The 16,211-nt window shown below is 41.9% G+C and overlaps 1 protein-coding gene across 2 annotated transcripts in view; it reads left to right on the top strand.

Annotated features, from left to right (window-relative positions):
* The first annotated feature begins 1,071 nt into the window (after window positions 1-1,071).
* The window catches only part of LOC129816550 (ubiquitin-conjugating enzyme E2 E3), a 61,506-nt gene continuing 46,366 nt past the window's right edge, over window positions 1,072-16,211 (top strand). The window contains exons 1-3 of one of the 2 annotated variants that reach the window (XM_055871134.1): window positions 1,072-1,207; window positions 2,787-3,006; window positions 4,360-4,410. In XM_055871134.1, coding sequence (XP_055727109.1) covers window positions 2,798-3,006; window positions 4,360-4,410 — 260 coding nt within the window. In that variant the 5' untranslated portion in view covers window positions 1,072-1,207; window positions 2,787-2,797. Of the gene's footprint in view, window positions 1,208-1,300; window positions 1,402-2,786; window positions 3,007-4,359; window positions 4,411-16,211 lie in introns of those variants that run through there. The other variant, XM_055871133.1, reaches the window with a different exon arrangement.

Here is a 16,211-nt window from a genome sequence, read left to right as displayed (position 1 = left end):
TTCCCCCTCTAGCAATCAACTATCTGTTTATCTGCCACGTGTCAAGAGTTGCAGCTCTTCCTCCTGTTTGCACATGCATCCTATAGGAGCTGCGGAAGGCACAACATTTAGCTGATTTCACCTCTCTTCCCTGCGAGTGAGTGGCTGACAACTGCACATTCCAACCTGCCATTACAGTGTATGACTTACTTCTGACTCCTGCCTTCTTCATGTTGACACCTGACACCCTGGAGCCCCCTTTCATTTGTTTAGTTCAACCAAGCTGTCATCATGGCATTCATTTGAATGTGTGTAGTGCAGAGAGGTATTCACAAATCAATTCCAATGTTTGAGGTTGTTGGCTATTCTTTCATGCTTCTGCCCTCAACCTTGACATACCTCAAACTACAACTGTGTGACCTGGCCTTGGAGACAGAGCCTGTTCAAGACCCAGCAATAGTTTACTATATCACACAGATAACATATGTCCTTCCTTTGCCTCTGAATGAATGGGTCAATGATAAAGTGTTGTAAACAATCAATAGAACTACACCTACAGTAGCCTATTCAAATGCCACTTCAAATAAAATCAATTCTCCAATTATGATGAACATTTTAAATGAATTCTATGATGATACTTACTATATTCTATTCATTATTAACATTTCATGTAAAATAGATGCATGTTCCAAGATAGAACACAATTACATTAGGTTATGGGCCTATTATATATGTAATAAATTGACAAGTATTTGGCAACTTTCAACTTTTTCCAAAGATATACTATTACAGCCTTGTTTATTTACAATGTATAGTAGTAACATACAAATAGTAACATACCAAGCCTTGTTCAATCCTGTGTTATGTAATTCCCCTCTGCTGTTTCGAATCTCCAAAACAGCAATAGTCCTACATGTGCTCCCTTACTCAAACGAATATCAGAGGACTGCAAGAAGTGACAGCCAGTTGATTTCGTGCCGTTTGCCCCATGACCATCATTTGGAAGCGAGAGTGAAAACGAACCCCTTGACTCAATGGACCCAAAGCAACTATTGACTCACTCGCTATCCAGCGCCACCTGGATTCCAAGCCAGTACTGCAGCGTCTCCTTTCCTTCCGATTCTCCAATGTCCACAGCTTGGCCGGAGCTCGTCGTCTTCCCGGCTCCATTTCCACCGGATTTTTAACGCTCCTACCCGTCTCAGATCAAGACGAGACCACGCCAAAGGTAAAGAAGAAGCTCCAATGATCCGGGAGAGTCTAGGTTAGGCGGAGAAAGATCGTCCTTTATTGGTGTTTTCAGCGCTGTCGTGTTAGAGGGAGCTTGCTCGGAACTGACTTCATGCATCAGTTGGTACACCATGCTGATACTGGAGTGTCTCCTACCATAACAAACCTCTCCGTTCTACAAAGGATTCTAAGGTCGGATTCGAACCATTTATCGTCCCTTAGAATGCGTCAAATGACTTATAAGCAATATGCTCTTATTCGTCGGGTATATACGATTAATGCTCTCCTAAAGTGAGAGAAACATGCTGTGTTTTATTTAGCTCGCCTGCATGCCTTGCGAGCCCCCCTTACTGCAAATAGGTGCAATTATGTTTTCCCTGCAGCTCTTCATTCGCATTCTCCCAACCAATATTCGTGCGCTGGTGACTGTATGCTGTTTGAGTGTTCTGTGTTGTTTTCCCCTATTGCTTGGCTTTTGACAGATAAAGCCTTCGGGAATCTCACCACAAAACGAAGGTAGCCTAGTAACGTTAGTCAGTAGTCACAATGATTGAATCCGAGCCTGCTTTTATTAACGACAAGGCTACAAATGAGCTGCGATAATGTAGCCTAACAATATTTGCACTCGTGTTATGGTTCTGTGGGGGGGATTATTCAAAGCCAATTGGACCGAGCTAATGGAATGATTTGGTGCTCCTTATCTAACCATCTAGCTTGCTATAGGCGTGTGGTGTGACCATTATGGAAACATCGTGAACATCGTTTGTCCTTCAAAATGACAGGAATTTTAATTAAGTACTCTAATGGATTTTATTTATAAATAGTCTATAGCTATTGTTTATAAAGAACTTTTGATGAATAGACGGTAATGTTCAACATCCAACCATGTAAGTCGACAGCCGGACACAGACTCTGAGAAATGTATACTAATGTAGGCAACGAACCAAAGACCAACCCACATAGGGGTCTACCAGTCCAGAGAATGATGTAAAGTTGAGGTATGATAACCTACCTGTCTGACACATAGGGGTCTACCAGTCCAGAGAATGATGTAAAGTTGAGGTATGATAACCTACCTGTCTGACACATAGGGGTCTACCAGTCCAGAGAATGATGTAAAGTTGAGGTATGATAACCTACCTGTCTGACACATAGGGGTCTACCAGTCCAGAGAATGATGTAAAGTTGAGGTATGATAACCTACCTGTCTGACACATAGGGGTCTACCAGTCCAGAGAATGATGTAAAGTTGAGGTATGATAACCTACCTGTCTGACACATAGGGGTCTACCAGTCCAGAGAATGATGTAAAGTTGAGGTATGATAACCTACCTGTCTGACACATAGGGGTCTACCAGTCCAGAGAATGATGTAAAGTTGAGGTATGATAACCTACCTGTCTGATGAGCAGCATCTCTCTCTCTGTATGTATGTATCCCATTGATAGATCCACTTAATAAGTGTCTATCTTTTCTTCTTTATGGGGAAATATATGTCCAGTGAAAGACTATATGTCTATAGATGCTAGCCTATATTGCATTGATCAGTTTGCTAACTTTTCTGTCTTTTGTTTTTAGGGGGAATCAAAATGTCCAGTGAAAGACAGGGGCGGTCCGATGATGAGAGTCCAAGCACCAGCAGTGGTAGTTCTGATGCGGACCAGAGAGACCCGGCGGTGCCGGAGCCGGAGGAGGCAGAGGAGAGGAAACAGCAGCCCCCCACACCTCCTCAGCAACAGAAGAAACCCACTAAATTATCCAGTAAGACTACCGCCAAGTTGTCCACTAGTGCTAAAAGGTAATGGCTTCATTATCATAATCACTGTATTCTTACAATTAGGGATACTGTAGTCTACATGATCCTTCTGCTAAACTGAGTAGCCTAATGAATGATTTATGGTTCATTTATAATGCTTTAATCCTTTGAGACACAAAGGAGCGATATTTATTTTTTGAAATATTTTTATTCCTGTGCCAAATAAGATTGTTAAAAACTAAAGCCATGCAACTACATTATCATAGTAATGCCTTTATTTGGTTACTTGGTCTATTGTCGCTGGATATACATAGTTTCTCAAGTTAGGCTACAGGAGCAGAGCAGGACTTAATATTACTTGTTCACCTCTAACTTAGCGTATCTGAGGATAAATTGTTTTGAGTTCACATACTTGTGATGGTTGAGGTGTAAAATAGGTGTTTTCACACTCACAGTTGATGTCTTTCCTGTGTTGCAACCTGTGTTTGTTTGGTTGTAGAAAACAGTTTCTAAGTTTGGGGAGAAAATGGTCAAAAGTATTTTCATGACAAATGTCATATTCCTCTTATTAGGCCTATGCAACTATATTTAGTGTTGGTAAGAGGAGAATGATCACTTTAACGTCCAACTAATAAATATAAAGCAGTTGGATGCAATTTTATCTGAGCTTCAAAAAGAAACTGACTTGTCTACACAATAGTCTTCAAAAATGTATCAAGTACTAACAGTAGATGAGAATACAAATGTATTGAGTGGCAAGTATGTCAAAATCCTCCCCTTTTCTCCCTTACACACCGTTAATAATGCTTTAGTAACAGCACTCTACGCAGCTCTCTGTTTAAAGGCCCTGTCAAATATACCCAAGGTCCTCCCCCCTCCCTCTCCCTCTCTACCTCATTTGCATATAAGCTTTAAAAGAAAATATTGTGTGCTAAAAGTGACTGGAATGGGTGGATGAGCGGCGGGATGGTGGGTGAGGGGGCTAGCTTTATGCTGGGGGTGAGAGGGTTGTGTTGGGGTAAACGGACAGGGAGTAACGAAGGAGAGAAAGTTTTGCTGTTCTGGGCTTCGGGTTCTGCCTGGGAGAACAAAGAGGAAGCAGCCATGTTAGCTGTGCTGAGCGGAGAGAGGGGGGGGGCGTGCAGTTAGAGCATCGCTGGTAGAGGGCAGTGTAAATCTCTAGTCCTAGTGCTGTAAACTCTCTTCTCACAGCTTCTCTTTTCCTCTCTCATTTCTCTCTCTCTCTGACAGCAAAGACCACGATAGAAACAAGTCTGGTGACTTCATAGTGTTTTTAGTGTGTGTATTGTTCATCCCTCCAGTGTAGTGCTGTACATTCTCCTCTCACAGCCCTCTTCTCACAGCTTCAACACATTTCTCATTTCTCTTCCACAGAATCCAGAAGGAGCTCGCTGAGATCACTCTAGATCCACCACCTAACTGCAGGTATGGCAAAGATTTCATATTCATTCATATTCTCAGTTTATGCTCTTTTTGTTGATAAGGCTTAAAGGCGTCAGCATGTTTCAGTTCGGCTGGTGACTAGCCGAACTCGGCTTGTCGAACTGAAGGATTGTGCTTGCATCCTCCCTTAAAAGACCTTCGCTTGAAAAACGATTCCTATTCCTCAAAATAGTCATAATTAATCTAAGATAACACAAGAAATCTGTCATAAATTTTGCAGTTTTTGCCGAAGAGAGCTTAGTCGTGCAATTTTACATCTAACTAAGATGTTTGGTGCAGTATTTTTCTATAAAAAAATGTGCATGAAAACAAGTCGTCTCCCGTTGAATGACAACAAAGACTTTATTGAAGAATTTCAACTATTGACCAATCACCGAAGAAGGGGCGTGGCTTCGGCTTGCCTCCAGAAAAAATGTTATGTACCCGAACAGCTGTAAAAACCATAGCCGAAGTCCAAAACGAACAAAAACGCCACAAAATGTAGTCATAATATATGCACAAACTCTGCCGAACTGTTTTGGTTGTGAAGTATACAGACAGACGCCTTAAGGCTGCCTGTTATGTGTTCTACTGTCACACAAAACTGTTGCAGATAGTTTTTTTTACTTATTGTATTACTATTATAGTGTCGTAATAGGACATTTGTATTATTTCAATGCTAGGCTTCAAGCAGAGACTGAGAGGAAAGTCTAGTGTGGTGGTTTTTGATGTGTTAAATCATTTATGTTTAGCTCTGGTCTTTGCACTGTCATGTTTTTAATAATACAACAGATGCTGCATTTACGCAGACTGTCTTATATTCCATATTTTGTAACGGGGTTGACATAGATTTGTGTTTATAACGGAGTTGACATAGATATGTGTTTATAACGGAGTTGACATAGATTTGTGTTTATTATGGAGTTGACATAGATATGTGTTTATATCGGAGTTGACATAGATATGTGTTTATAACGGAGTTGACATAGATTTGTGTTTATTATGGAGTTGACATAGATATGTGTTTATATCGGAGTTGACATAGATATGTGTTTATAACGGAGTTGACATAGATATGTGTTTATATCGGAGTTGACATAGATATGTGTTTATAACAGAGTTGACATAGATATGTGTTTATATCGGAGTTGACATAGATATGTGTTTATAACGGAGTTGACATAGATATGTGTTTATAACGGAGTTGACATAGATATGTGTTTATAACGGAGTTGACATAGATATGTGTTTATATCGGAGTTGACATAGATATGTGTTTATAACGGAGTTGACATAGATATGTGTTTATAACGGAGTTGACATAGATATGTGTTTATAACGGAGTTGACATAGATATGTGTTTATAGCGGAGTTGACATAGATATGTGTTTATTATGGAGTTGACATAGATATGTGTTTATTATGGAGTTGACATAGATATGTGTTTATAACGGAGTTGACATAGATATGTGTTTATAACGGAGTTGACATAGATATGTGTTTATAACGGAGTTGACATAGATATGTGTTTATAACGGAGTTGACATAGATATGTGTTTATAGCGGAGTTGACATAGATATGTGTTTATAACGGAGTTGACATAGATATGTGTTTATAGCGGAGTTGACATAGATATGTGTTTATAACGGAGTTGACATAGATATGTGTTTATAACGGAGTTGACATAGATATGTGTTTATAACGGCGTTGACATAGATATGTGTTTATAACGGAGTTGACAGATATGTGTTTATAACGGAGTTGACATAGATATGTGTTTATAACGGAGTTGACATAGATATGTGTTTATTATGGAGTTGACATAGATATGTGTTTATAACGGAGTTGACATAGATATGTGTTTATATCGGAGTTGACATAGATATGTGTTTATATCCAGGCTGTATCACAAGCGGCTGTGATTGGGAGTTCCATAGGGTGGCGCACAATTGGCCCAGCGGCATCAGGGTTTCGCCGTTGTAGGCCGTCATTGTAAATAAGAATGTGTTCTCAACTGACTTGCCTAGTTAAATAAATGTTACATTTTTTTTTAAAGACAGATTTGACATAGGTATCTGTTTTATAAAACAGATGTGATGCTGCAGATTCAGTGTAATTATGTTTAATTAGTGAATGTATGATTTTATGTTTTTGATGACCGCAGAGGAATTTTGCTTTATATTCTTTTTGCTGTTAATTTAATGAAACAAGTTTTTGTGAGGTATTTTTTGTGTTCTGTTTGTAAAGATTCTTGAATGCCATTTTGTCAGTCTTGAGTCTCCTGTAATTGAATAGCTGTCATGCAACCTGATACACTTTACAATACTTTGCTTACTGGGGTGGGCAATCATTCTTTAATCAAACCAGTGTTGCACAGATACCGGCAGAGGGTATTTTCACAGTTTTTTTATTGCATTTTAAATGTCTTCAACCAAGGAGAAATTACACACAGTGACCAAATGATTTGGATTGCATAGAGTTTGAGTTATCCCTCCGAATATGTGTTTCATTCATGAAGTCGGTTAGCTCTAATGACTTTGACCCTGACCCGGGATTTTCCTTCTAGGATTTATTCATGAAGCAGCACTATGACATATGGTCTTTGTTTTGTTCTCTAGACCCGGGGTTTAAAGGGGGGGTTGGCATTCTTTAGACTAGCCCCTTCACCCCTCTATTGGGCTGCAAACATTAATTATTTCCTGTTAAACAAACCTCACCGTGCCCACTGACCCTTTGAAAGACCCTCTCTTAAGCCGCCGTGTGATATGATTCATGTTGCAACAATATCACACTAAGATCCGACATGAATTTCTTTGACTCCACATTTGTGGTTTTAAAATGGAAGCAGTTAGTGGGGGGTGTCAAAGACGTTGTTTCTGCTACCTTTAGTCAAGAGCCATTTATCAGAAACTACTTTGGATAAACATTCTGTTGTCTAAAACACTGATGTTGCATGTATGCATAGGTTAAGTTAACCTTCGCCATGCAAGACTTCCTTACTAAGATGCAGCTCAGATCACTGTATCCCTGTGAGGATGTGGATCATGGACCACTGATCAGCAAGATGTGGCTTAATGTCTGTGGGTGAATGTGTGCTCCTCCTCCGCTTCCTGTTGTGGTAATGCGGTATTGGTGAGCTCCAGCCCACACCATGTGTCTTCTGAATAGAAAATCGGGGGATCGATATCGTGCCGCGGCACGACTAGGGGATTCCTGAGACGATTCCTGAGACAACGTTGATAATGGTCATTGACAATGCAGGGATTTGATGGCCTTTCATGGTCTGATCCTCTGCTCTGCGCTGTGCACTCTCAGAGTAGGAGTGCTGATGTAGGATCAGTTTAGCCTTTCAGATCATTATGGCTATCATAAAATGGACAGGGGGGCCCTGATCCTGTGTGTGTTCTCAGCAGAAGGAGATAATAACCCCACAATGCCTATATATCAGCTCCATCCCTGGCTCATGATTTCCCTTTCAATTAGTAGGACAGTCAGTCAGTCTGGTTGCATCCCAAATAGCAACCTATTCCTTATATAGTGCACTACATTTGAGGCTCTGGTCAAAAGTAGTTTACTGTATAGGGAATAGGGTTCCATTTGGGATGCAGACTCGGTCTCCGCAGTGCGTTGTTTACCTGGAGGCTGCCTGGGATGTTACGTTAATTTGATGATAATGCATCACATTTCAGCAGCAATGCCTGGCTTGGACATATCATAGAAAAGACAAAAGGTACCCGGGTCTGGTTTCAGTTGGTTGACCTAGCCTAGTTCACTGTTGTCAGTTCGGTTGCATTATCAACTATCAACTAACACACATGCGCACGTGCACACATACCCACACACACACATCTGTCATTGTGCCCTTGAGCAAGGCACTTAACCCCAATCGCTCCATGCACGCTGGACAATGGTGAACCTGGCCATGACCCCACTCCCAGCAGGTGTGTCAGGGGGAGTTGGGATATGGTGAACCTGGCCATGACCCCACTCCCAGCAGGTGTGTCAGGGGGAGTTGGGATATGGTGAACCTGGCCATGACCCCACTCCCAGCAGGTGTCTCAGGGGGAGTTGGGATATAGTGAACCTGGCCATGACCCCACTCCCAGCAGGTGTCTCAGGGGGAGTTGGGATATGGTGAACCTGGCCATGACCCCACTCCCAGCAGGTGTGTCAGGGGGAGTTGGGATATGGTGAACCTGGCCATGACCCCACTCCCAGCCGGTGTCTCAGGGGGAGTTGGGATATAGTGAACCTGGCCATGACCCCACTCCCAGCAGGTGTCTCAGGGGGAGTTGGGATATAGTGAACCTGGCCATGACCCCACTCCCAGCAGGTGTCTCAGGGGGAGTTGGGATATGGTGAACCTGGCCATGACCCCACTCCCAGTAGGTGTGTCAGGGGGAGTTGGGATATAGTGAACCTGGCCATGACCCCACTCCCAGCAGGTGTCTCAGGGGGAGTTGGGATATAGTGAACCTGGCCATGACCCCACTCCCAGCAGGTGTCTCAGGGGGAGTTGGGATATGGTGAACCTGGCCATGACCCCACTCCCAGCAGGTGTCTCAGGGGGAGTTGGGATGTGGTGAACCTGGCCATGACCCCACTCCCAGCAGGTGTCTCAGGGGGAGTTGGGATATAGTGAACCTGGCCATGACCCCACTCCCAGCAGGTGTCTCAGGGGGAGTTGGGATATAGTGAACCTGGCCATGACCCCACTCCCAGCAGGTGTCTCAGGGGGAGTTGGGATGTGGTGAACCTGGCCATGACCCCACTCCCAGCAGGTGTCTCAGGGGGAGTTGGGATGTGGTGAACCTGGCCATGACCCCACTCCCAGCAGGTGTCTCAGGGGGAGTTGGGATATAGTGAACCTGGCCATGACCCCACTCCCTGCCATTTTATCTTTGGAGTGTTCTCCCTAGAACCCACTATGAACGGTTCCACCAGCCTTATTATCCTTTAAAATGTAATTACATATAGCATAAGGCCTTTCTTTGAGGGACAGCTTATACCCTAACACAGGGGTGTTAGAAATCTCCTGGTTTACAGGTCACATCAGGCCTGCAAGTCACATTATGGTGGCTTGCAAAGTGCTGTGTAATTCCTATTGGAATCCATCCAGTTACGATATCCAACAAGTGGAATGTTTTAATCACCCGCAACCTGCATTCAGAAAGACTGCCATAGTAAGGAAGATTTGAATACTGAGAATACCTCAATCATCTAAACTGGATTAACCATCTCTGTAACGGGTGCAATAAATCCAATCACTAACAGTTGGATTAGTTTAGAAAACGGTATGTTATTTATCTTTGTGTAGCATAAAATGTATCAACCAGTCAATATACATGCACAAATACAGATATTATAGTAAAACAAACAATAGAGAATGCTAGGAAATATGATATATGGTTCATTGTAGAAGGCTTCTTGCCTTCCAAAGAATCATCAAAGAACCCTTTCTTCCAAAAACGGTTCTTAGGATGTTAAAGGTTCTAGGTTGAACCCGTTGCCTTACAAAGAACCTGTGTCTTCCAAAAAGCAGTTATTCTGATCAAAACGGTTCTTGGTAGAAACCTATCCCTCAGAAAATAACCCGTTTGGAACCCTTTTTTCTAAGAGTGTAGGTATTACAGACTGGGTCAGGGAGAGGTTGAAAATGTCAGTTAAGACACTTGCCAGCTGGTCAGCGCATGCTCTGAGTACACGTCCTGGTAATCTGTCTGTTAACCTGTTTAAAGGTTTTACTCACATCGGCTACAGAGAGCGTGATCACATAGTCGTCCGAAACACCTGGTGCTCTCACGCATGGTTCAGTGTTGCTTGACTCGAAGTGGGCATAGAAGGCATTTCGCTCGTCTAGTCTCGTGTCACTAGGCAGCTCGTGGCTTGGTTTTCCTTTGCATTCCGTGATAGTTTGCAAGCCCTGCCACACCCGACAAAAGTCAGAGCCGGCGTAGTAGGATTTGATCTTAGTCCTGTATTGACGCTTTGCCTATTTGATGGTTCGTCAGAGGGCGTAGCAAGATTTCTTATAAGTGGCTGGATTAGTGTCCCTTTCCTTGAAAGTGGCAGCTCTAGCCTTTAGCTCAGTGCGGATATTGCCTTTAATCCGTTGCTTCTGGTTGTGATATGTATAACGGTCACTATGGGGATGATGTCATCGATGCACTTATTAATGAAGCCGGGGACTGACGTGTTGAACTCCTCAATGCCATTGGATGAATAGCAAAACAGTCCTGTAGCTTAACATCTGCTTCATTCGATCACTTCTGAATTGAGCGTGTCACTGGTACACAGATTTGTTTTTTGCTATCTAGAACCCAAACGGGTTCTTTGGCTATCCTCATAGGAGAACCCTTTGAAGAACCCTTTTTGGTTCCAAATAGAACCCTTTTGGTTCCAGGTAGAACCCCTTCCCTAAAGGGTTCTACACAGAACCCAAAATAGTTCTATCTGGAGACAAAAAGGGTTCTACCAGGAACCAAAAAGTGTTATCCTATGGGGATAGCCGAATAACCCTTTGTTCTTAGAGTGTACTTCCTGTTTGAGTTTTTGCTTGTAAGCCGGAATCAGGAGGGTATAGTTACGGCCAGATTTCCCAAATGGAGGGCGAGGGAGAGCTTTGTATGCGTCTCTTTGTGTGGGGTAAAGGTCATCTAGAGTTTGTTTCCCTCAAGTTGCACAGGTGACATGCTGGTAGAAATGAGGTAAAACCGATTTCAATTTTCCTGCATTAAAATTACTGGCCACTAGGAGCGCTACCTCTGATGAGCATGTTCTTGTTGGTTTATGGCCCTATTTAGCTTGTTGAGTGGTAAATAGTATGGTCTACTCTTGGTAAATAGTATGGTCTACAGCTTATCATGCAATATTCTAACTTAGGTGTTCAATACCTCGAGACTTCCTTAATATTAGAGATAGTGCACCAGCTGTTGTTAACAAAGATACATACACCCCCGCCCTTGAGTTTACAAGCCGCTGCCGCGCTGTCCTCGTTCAGCCACGACTCCGTGAAGCATAATCTCGAACGGTGCTCGTCTAGTTTGTTCTCCAATGATTGCACATTCGCCAATAGAACAGAGGTAGAGGAGGTTTATTTACTCGCCTACGTAGTTTCATCAGGCTGCCCCCATGTATCTCCGTCTTTTCCTCTTCCGCGTGTCGTGGAGTAGGGGCTGGTCCCAGATGAGCAGTATGTCCTGTGCGGCCGAGTCATTGAAGTAGAATTCTTCAACTAAATCGAGGTTAGTGATCGCTGTTCTGATGTCCAGAAGCTCTTTTCAGTCATAGGAAACAATGTCGGAAACATTATGTACAATAAAAGATCAGAAACACACACAACAGCAGAATTGGTCAGGAGCCCTTAAATCGTCCGCTATACATACTAATCAATACATTTGCAGAGATAGAGAGAGAGAGAGGTGTTAGGGGAAGCGAGCGAGAGATGCAGAGAGAGAGACAGAGAGGGAGAATGAGCGAGAGAGGGAGGGGGAAGGGGAGAGAGAGGGGGGCAGCATATTCAATCACCTTATTATGCATCGTTATCAGATTCCTCTTTATGAGGGAGGGAAGCCCAGAGTGTGAAAGTAGTGGTTTTGTGACTATATTATGATCGGTTGTTAACATTGCAATTTTGAATATAAAGATGTGTAGACAGGTAGGCCTAGATGGAGGTGAATAGGTTACTACACTACAGGGTTTATAATACAGTATTAACGACACCTGACTTTAAAAAGCAACCATCAACAGCACTAGAAAATGGATTGAACCATCTGTATCTGCCCTGCATATCCAGTCAGGGCACACTTGAAAAGAGGATGTCAATGTCAATGTGACTTCCCTGGTAAAATAGAGGATACATAGTAATTTAAATGATTTTGTTAAAGATACAATTGTGTGGTTCAAATTCCCAACTTTAGGTCCATGTATACGTTGGAGCTGTTCTTTTTGTTTGCTTGTCTTGTGTATTGATTGTTAATTCTGCATGGCGGGGTAGATTTCACCATCTGTCCGTCCCTAGCTCTCTTCTTATTCGGAAACAGCAGGTGGAAAACATCAATCCTTTTCATCATCTGGTTTCCAGGGGGATACTGTTGAAGAATAATTTAGGGATATTATCAAAATTATGAAAAAGCCTTCTCTTATTTATCCATGTTCCATTTATTTATTCATACAATCTAATTTGTATGTAATTGGTAAATGAGTTCTGTGATTAGTGATCTGCTTTGCATTTAGCATACTGTAGTTCAGAAAGAGATCAGAGAAAGAAGCATTGTTAGTGTGTATACTACGCGCTTAAAGAAAAAAGGGTTCCAAAGGGTTTCTCCATAGGACAGCCGTTTTTGGTTCCAGGTAGAGCCCTTTTTCATTCCAGGTAGAACTATTTTAGGTTCCATGCACCTGGAACTGAAAGGGTTCCACCTGGAACCAAACACTGTTCTTCAAAGGGTTATCCTATAGGGACAACCAAAGAACCCTTTTAGATTCTAGATAGCAACTTTTTTTCAGAGTGTATAGACCATAGTCAATCAGAGAAACTCATACCCCTCAACATAGACAAGTATTCTATTTCTCTTGTCATTATTACACCTAGATGAAGCAGTGCATTTAGAGTGGACTATGAAGAAATATGATGCTGCTATCATTGTCCTGTTCATCCAAGATGATCCACCTCCAAGAAATGTTTAAAGAAAGCTCTAGGCTGGAACTTGTCATTAAGGTTTGATGCCCATGTCTGATATGAATCAGAATTAGTTGGTAGTCATGTTGCTGGCAGTTGTCTGCCCTGTTACTTTCTCAGCTGTAATGAGTGTCTTGGACATTCTACCCTGCATTACTGACGGGTCAGCCAGTGAAACATTGTTTCCATGTACATGTAGGCCACAGTACATGTAGGGCCCCTCCTCACTCCTTCACTCCACTCTACCCCCTTTCACTCCCCCCTTCACTCTCCTCCCTCCCCCCTTCACTCCTAAGACTGCTAAGAAGGTTATTCTGTCCTGTCATAACACTTTATACCTGTGATCCTGTGTGGTGTCGTGGGTTAAATTCCCGTTGGGATCGTATACACATGCTAAAAATTGCATGCACTCGCCATACTGTAATTGGCTTTGAATAGAAACTAAGTGCCATGTGTTATTTAAGTTATAATGCCCGAGACGATGTTGAAGGCCGGCAGACCGTGCCAATATATCCTCCAAACACCGGCTTCGAGGGCATTATCACTTTTATACACCGGGTTACCAACATATTCAAATAATGATTTACATTCGGAAAGTATTCAGACCCCTTTACTTTTTCCACATTTTGTTAAATTACAGCCTTATTCTAAAATGGATGACATTTTTACATCAATCTACACACAATACCCCATAATGACGAAGAAAAAACAGGTTTCTTCTTTAGCTAAAAATACAATTAAAATACATTTACATAAGTATTCAGACCCTTTACTCAGTACTTTGTTGAAGCACCTTTGGCAACTATTACAGCCTTGAGTTTTCTTGTTTATTAAGTTTTCTTGGGTATGACACTACAAGCTCACACCTGTATTTGGGGAGTTTCTCCCGTTCTTCTCTACAGATCCTCTCAAGCTCTGTAAGGTTGGGTGTGAAGTGTCGCTGCACAGCTATTTTCAGGTCTCTCCAGAGATGCTCTGGCTTGGTACCCTTTCTCAGATCTGTGCCTTGACACAATCCTGTCTCGGAGCTCTACGGACAATTCCTTCGATCTTATGGCTTGGTTTTTGCTCTGACATGCACTGTCAACTTTGGGACCTTATATAGACAAGTGTGTGCCTTTCCAAATCATGTCCAGGTGGACTCCAATCAAGTTGTAGAAACATCTAAAGGATTATCAATGGAAACAGGATGCACCTGAGCTCAATGTCGAGTCTCATAGCAAAGGGTGTGAATAGTTATGTAAATAAGATATTTCTGTTTTGCAAAAAAAAATAAAAGCTGATCTCGCTTTGTCATTATGGGGTATTTTGTGTAGATTGATGAGGAAAATTGTTTATTTAATCCTTTTTGGAAAAGGCTGTAATGTAACAAAATGTGGAAAAATTCAAGGGGTCTGAATACTTTCTGAATTTAGATGAATTTATTCATACTATTTCATCGTTCCACAAGATATAGTCCAGACATACAGTAAATCTAGGGTTGCTACCCAAGCTGGCTGGTCATTTGTTCTATCGGTTCGTTTGCCAGAGACGACCCAGTCATTCAGTCTTTTTGTTCTGTATCTATAGACGCGACCCAGTTGTTCATTGTAAATGTTTCATTACCATACTAGCTTGTAACGTTTTTATCTCTTGTTTGCTAGTTTGCCAACTACGGCTAACTTAGTCATGTCAACAGCCAGAATAACAGCACAGTAGCTGCATTTGCATTTGTTTAAGCTGTTTTCTAGTGACATTTATTTGGACACAGCTAACACAATCACTTCAAACTGAAGCTGGAAAGATTGCAAAATAGCTGCATTTCATTTTGTTTTACCTGTTTTCTATTGATAGTTCTTTGTTTATATCCCAACTCCCGACATTCATTACCATGGGACAGCTGGAGATCGAATTTGAATATTGAAACAATGTTACAAATTTCGGAAAGACAGACAGCAAAGTTTATACAAATCTCCGCTGTTGAAAACTAAATGTTAGTTTAAAATACATGTGAGATAATGTCTAGATACTTTTTATAGTGGAGATCAAGTTTATAAATTGCCTGGCTGGGTTGACGAGACTGTGGATTGCGCAGTCAGATGGAACAGAGTAAATAGGCATTTTATCGTCATAGATTTAGCCAGTGGTAATTTGTGGAATAGACACCGGCTGGAATGCGGTTTTAACTAATCAGCATTCACGATTAGACCCACCCGTTGTATAAAAGTGTATTATTATCTGACCGTACCTGCAGTCTTTTCCTAAGGTAAAACTGCTGTCCACTCCAGTCCTGGCTCTTCCTCTCTGTAGTCTTTCTAACTTCCTTCTGTGCTGGCTGCCTTTCAAACACACATTTACTCCTGAGATGACGTACAAGTATTTATCTGGCTGAGCCTACCCTGTCAGAATCTCACTGGGGTTTGTTTTGGCACAAAATGACCCAACAGACACCACCCTACACACACCCTACACTACACTACCCTACATGCAGTACACACACGCTCTCTGTCCCCTGTGCCCCATCAGTCTGCCCCTTCCCACACCTCTATATAGGAAACGACAGGCGCCAAACCGCTATTGATCAGTTATCAGTCGGAGATGCATGAACAGTTTCCCAGTTTCCCCACCTCCCTCGTCCATTCTCACACACTTGATGTGTTATTGAAATGTGCTGTGCTGTGTTTGTTGCCTCTGTTCTGAGTGATTCATTCAGTGTATTAAGATCACCTGTGTGAAGCCTTGCTATGCTTCTGATTAATGCATTCAGTCGTTTGTGAATTAATTACACTTAGCCTGTCTCACTGGGGGATGAGGTTATTTTAGAATACAGTCTGACCTTCTGGTCCTAGTCTTTCAAAAGTGGTCTATTTATCCAGATTTCAGCTATCGGATAGGATTAAATGCATAGAAATAGAATGAATCCAACGGGAGTCCCCATTCAAGTCAATGATTCGTCCATTCTATTAATTCTATTTATATGCATTTAATCCTATTCAAAAGACGATATCCGGATAACTTTTGAAAAATTGAGTATACACTTCCTCAAAGTAGTCAGAATAAATCTAAGATAACTCAAGAAATTTGTCATTCATTTTGACGTTTTTGCTGAGGAGATTTTAGTCACACAATTTTACATCTAAGATG

Source organism: Salvelinus fontinalis, chromosome 19 (assembly GCF_029448725.1).
Source record: "Salvelinus fontinalis isolate EN_2023a chromosome 19, ASM2944872v1, whole genome shotgun sequence".
Taxonomy (NCBI): domain Eukaryota; kingdom Metazoa; phylum Chordata; class Actinopteri; order Salmoniformes; family Salmonidae; genus Salvelinus; species Salvelinus fontinalis.
This window is presented reverse-complemented; position numbering and strand designations above follow the sequence as displayed.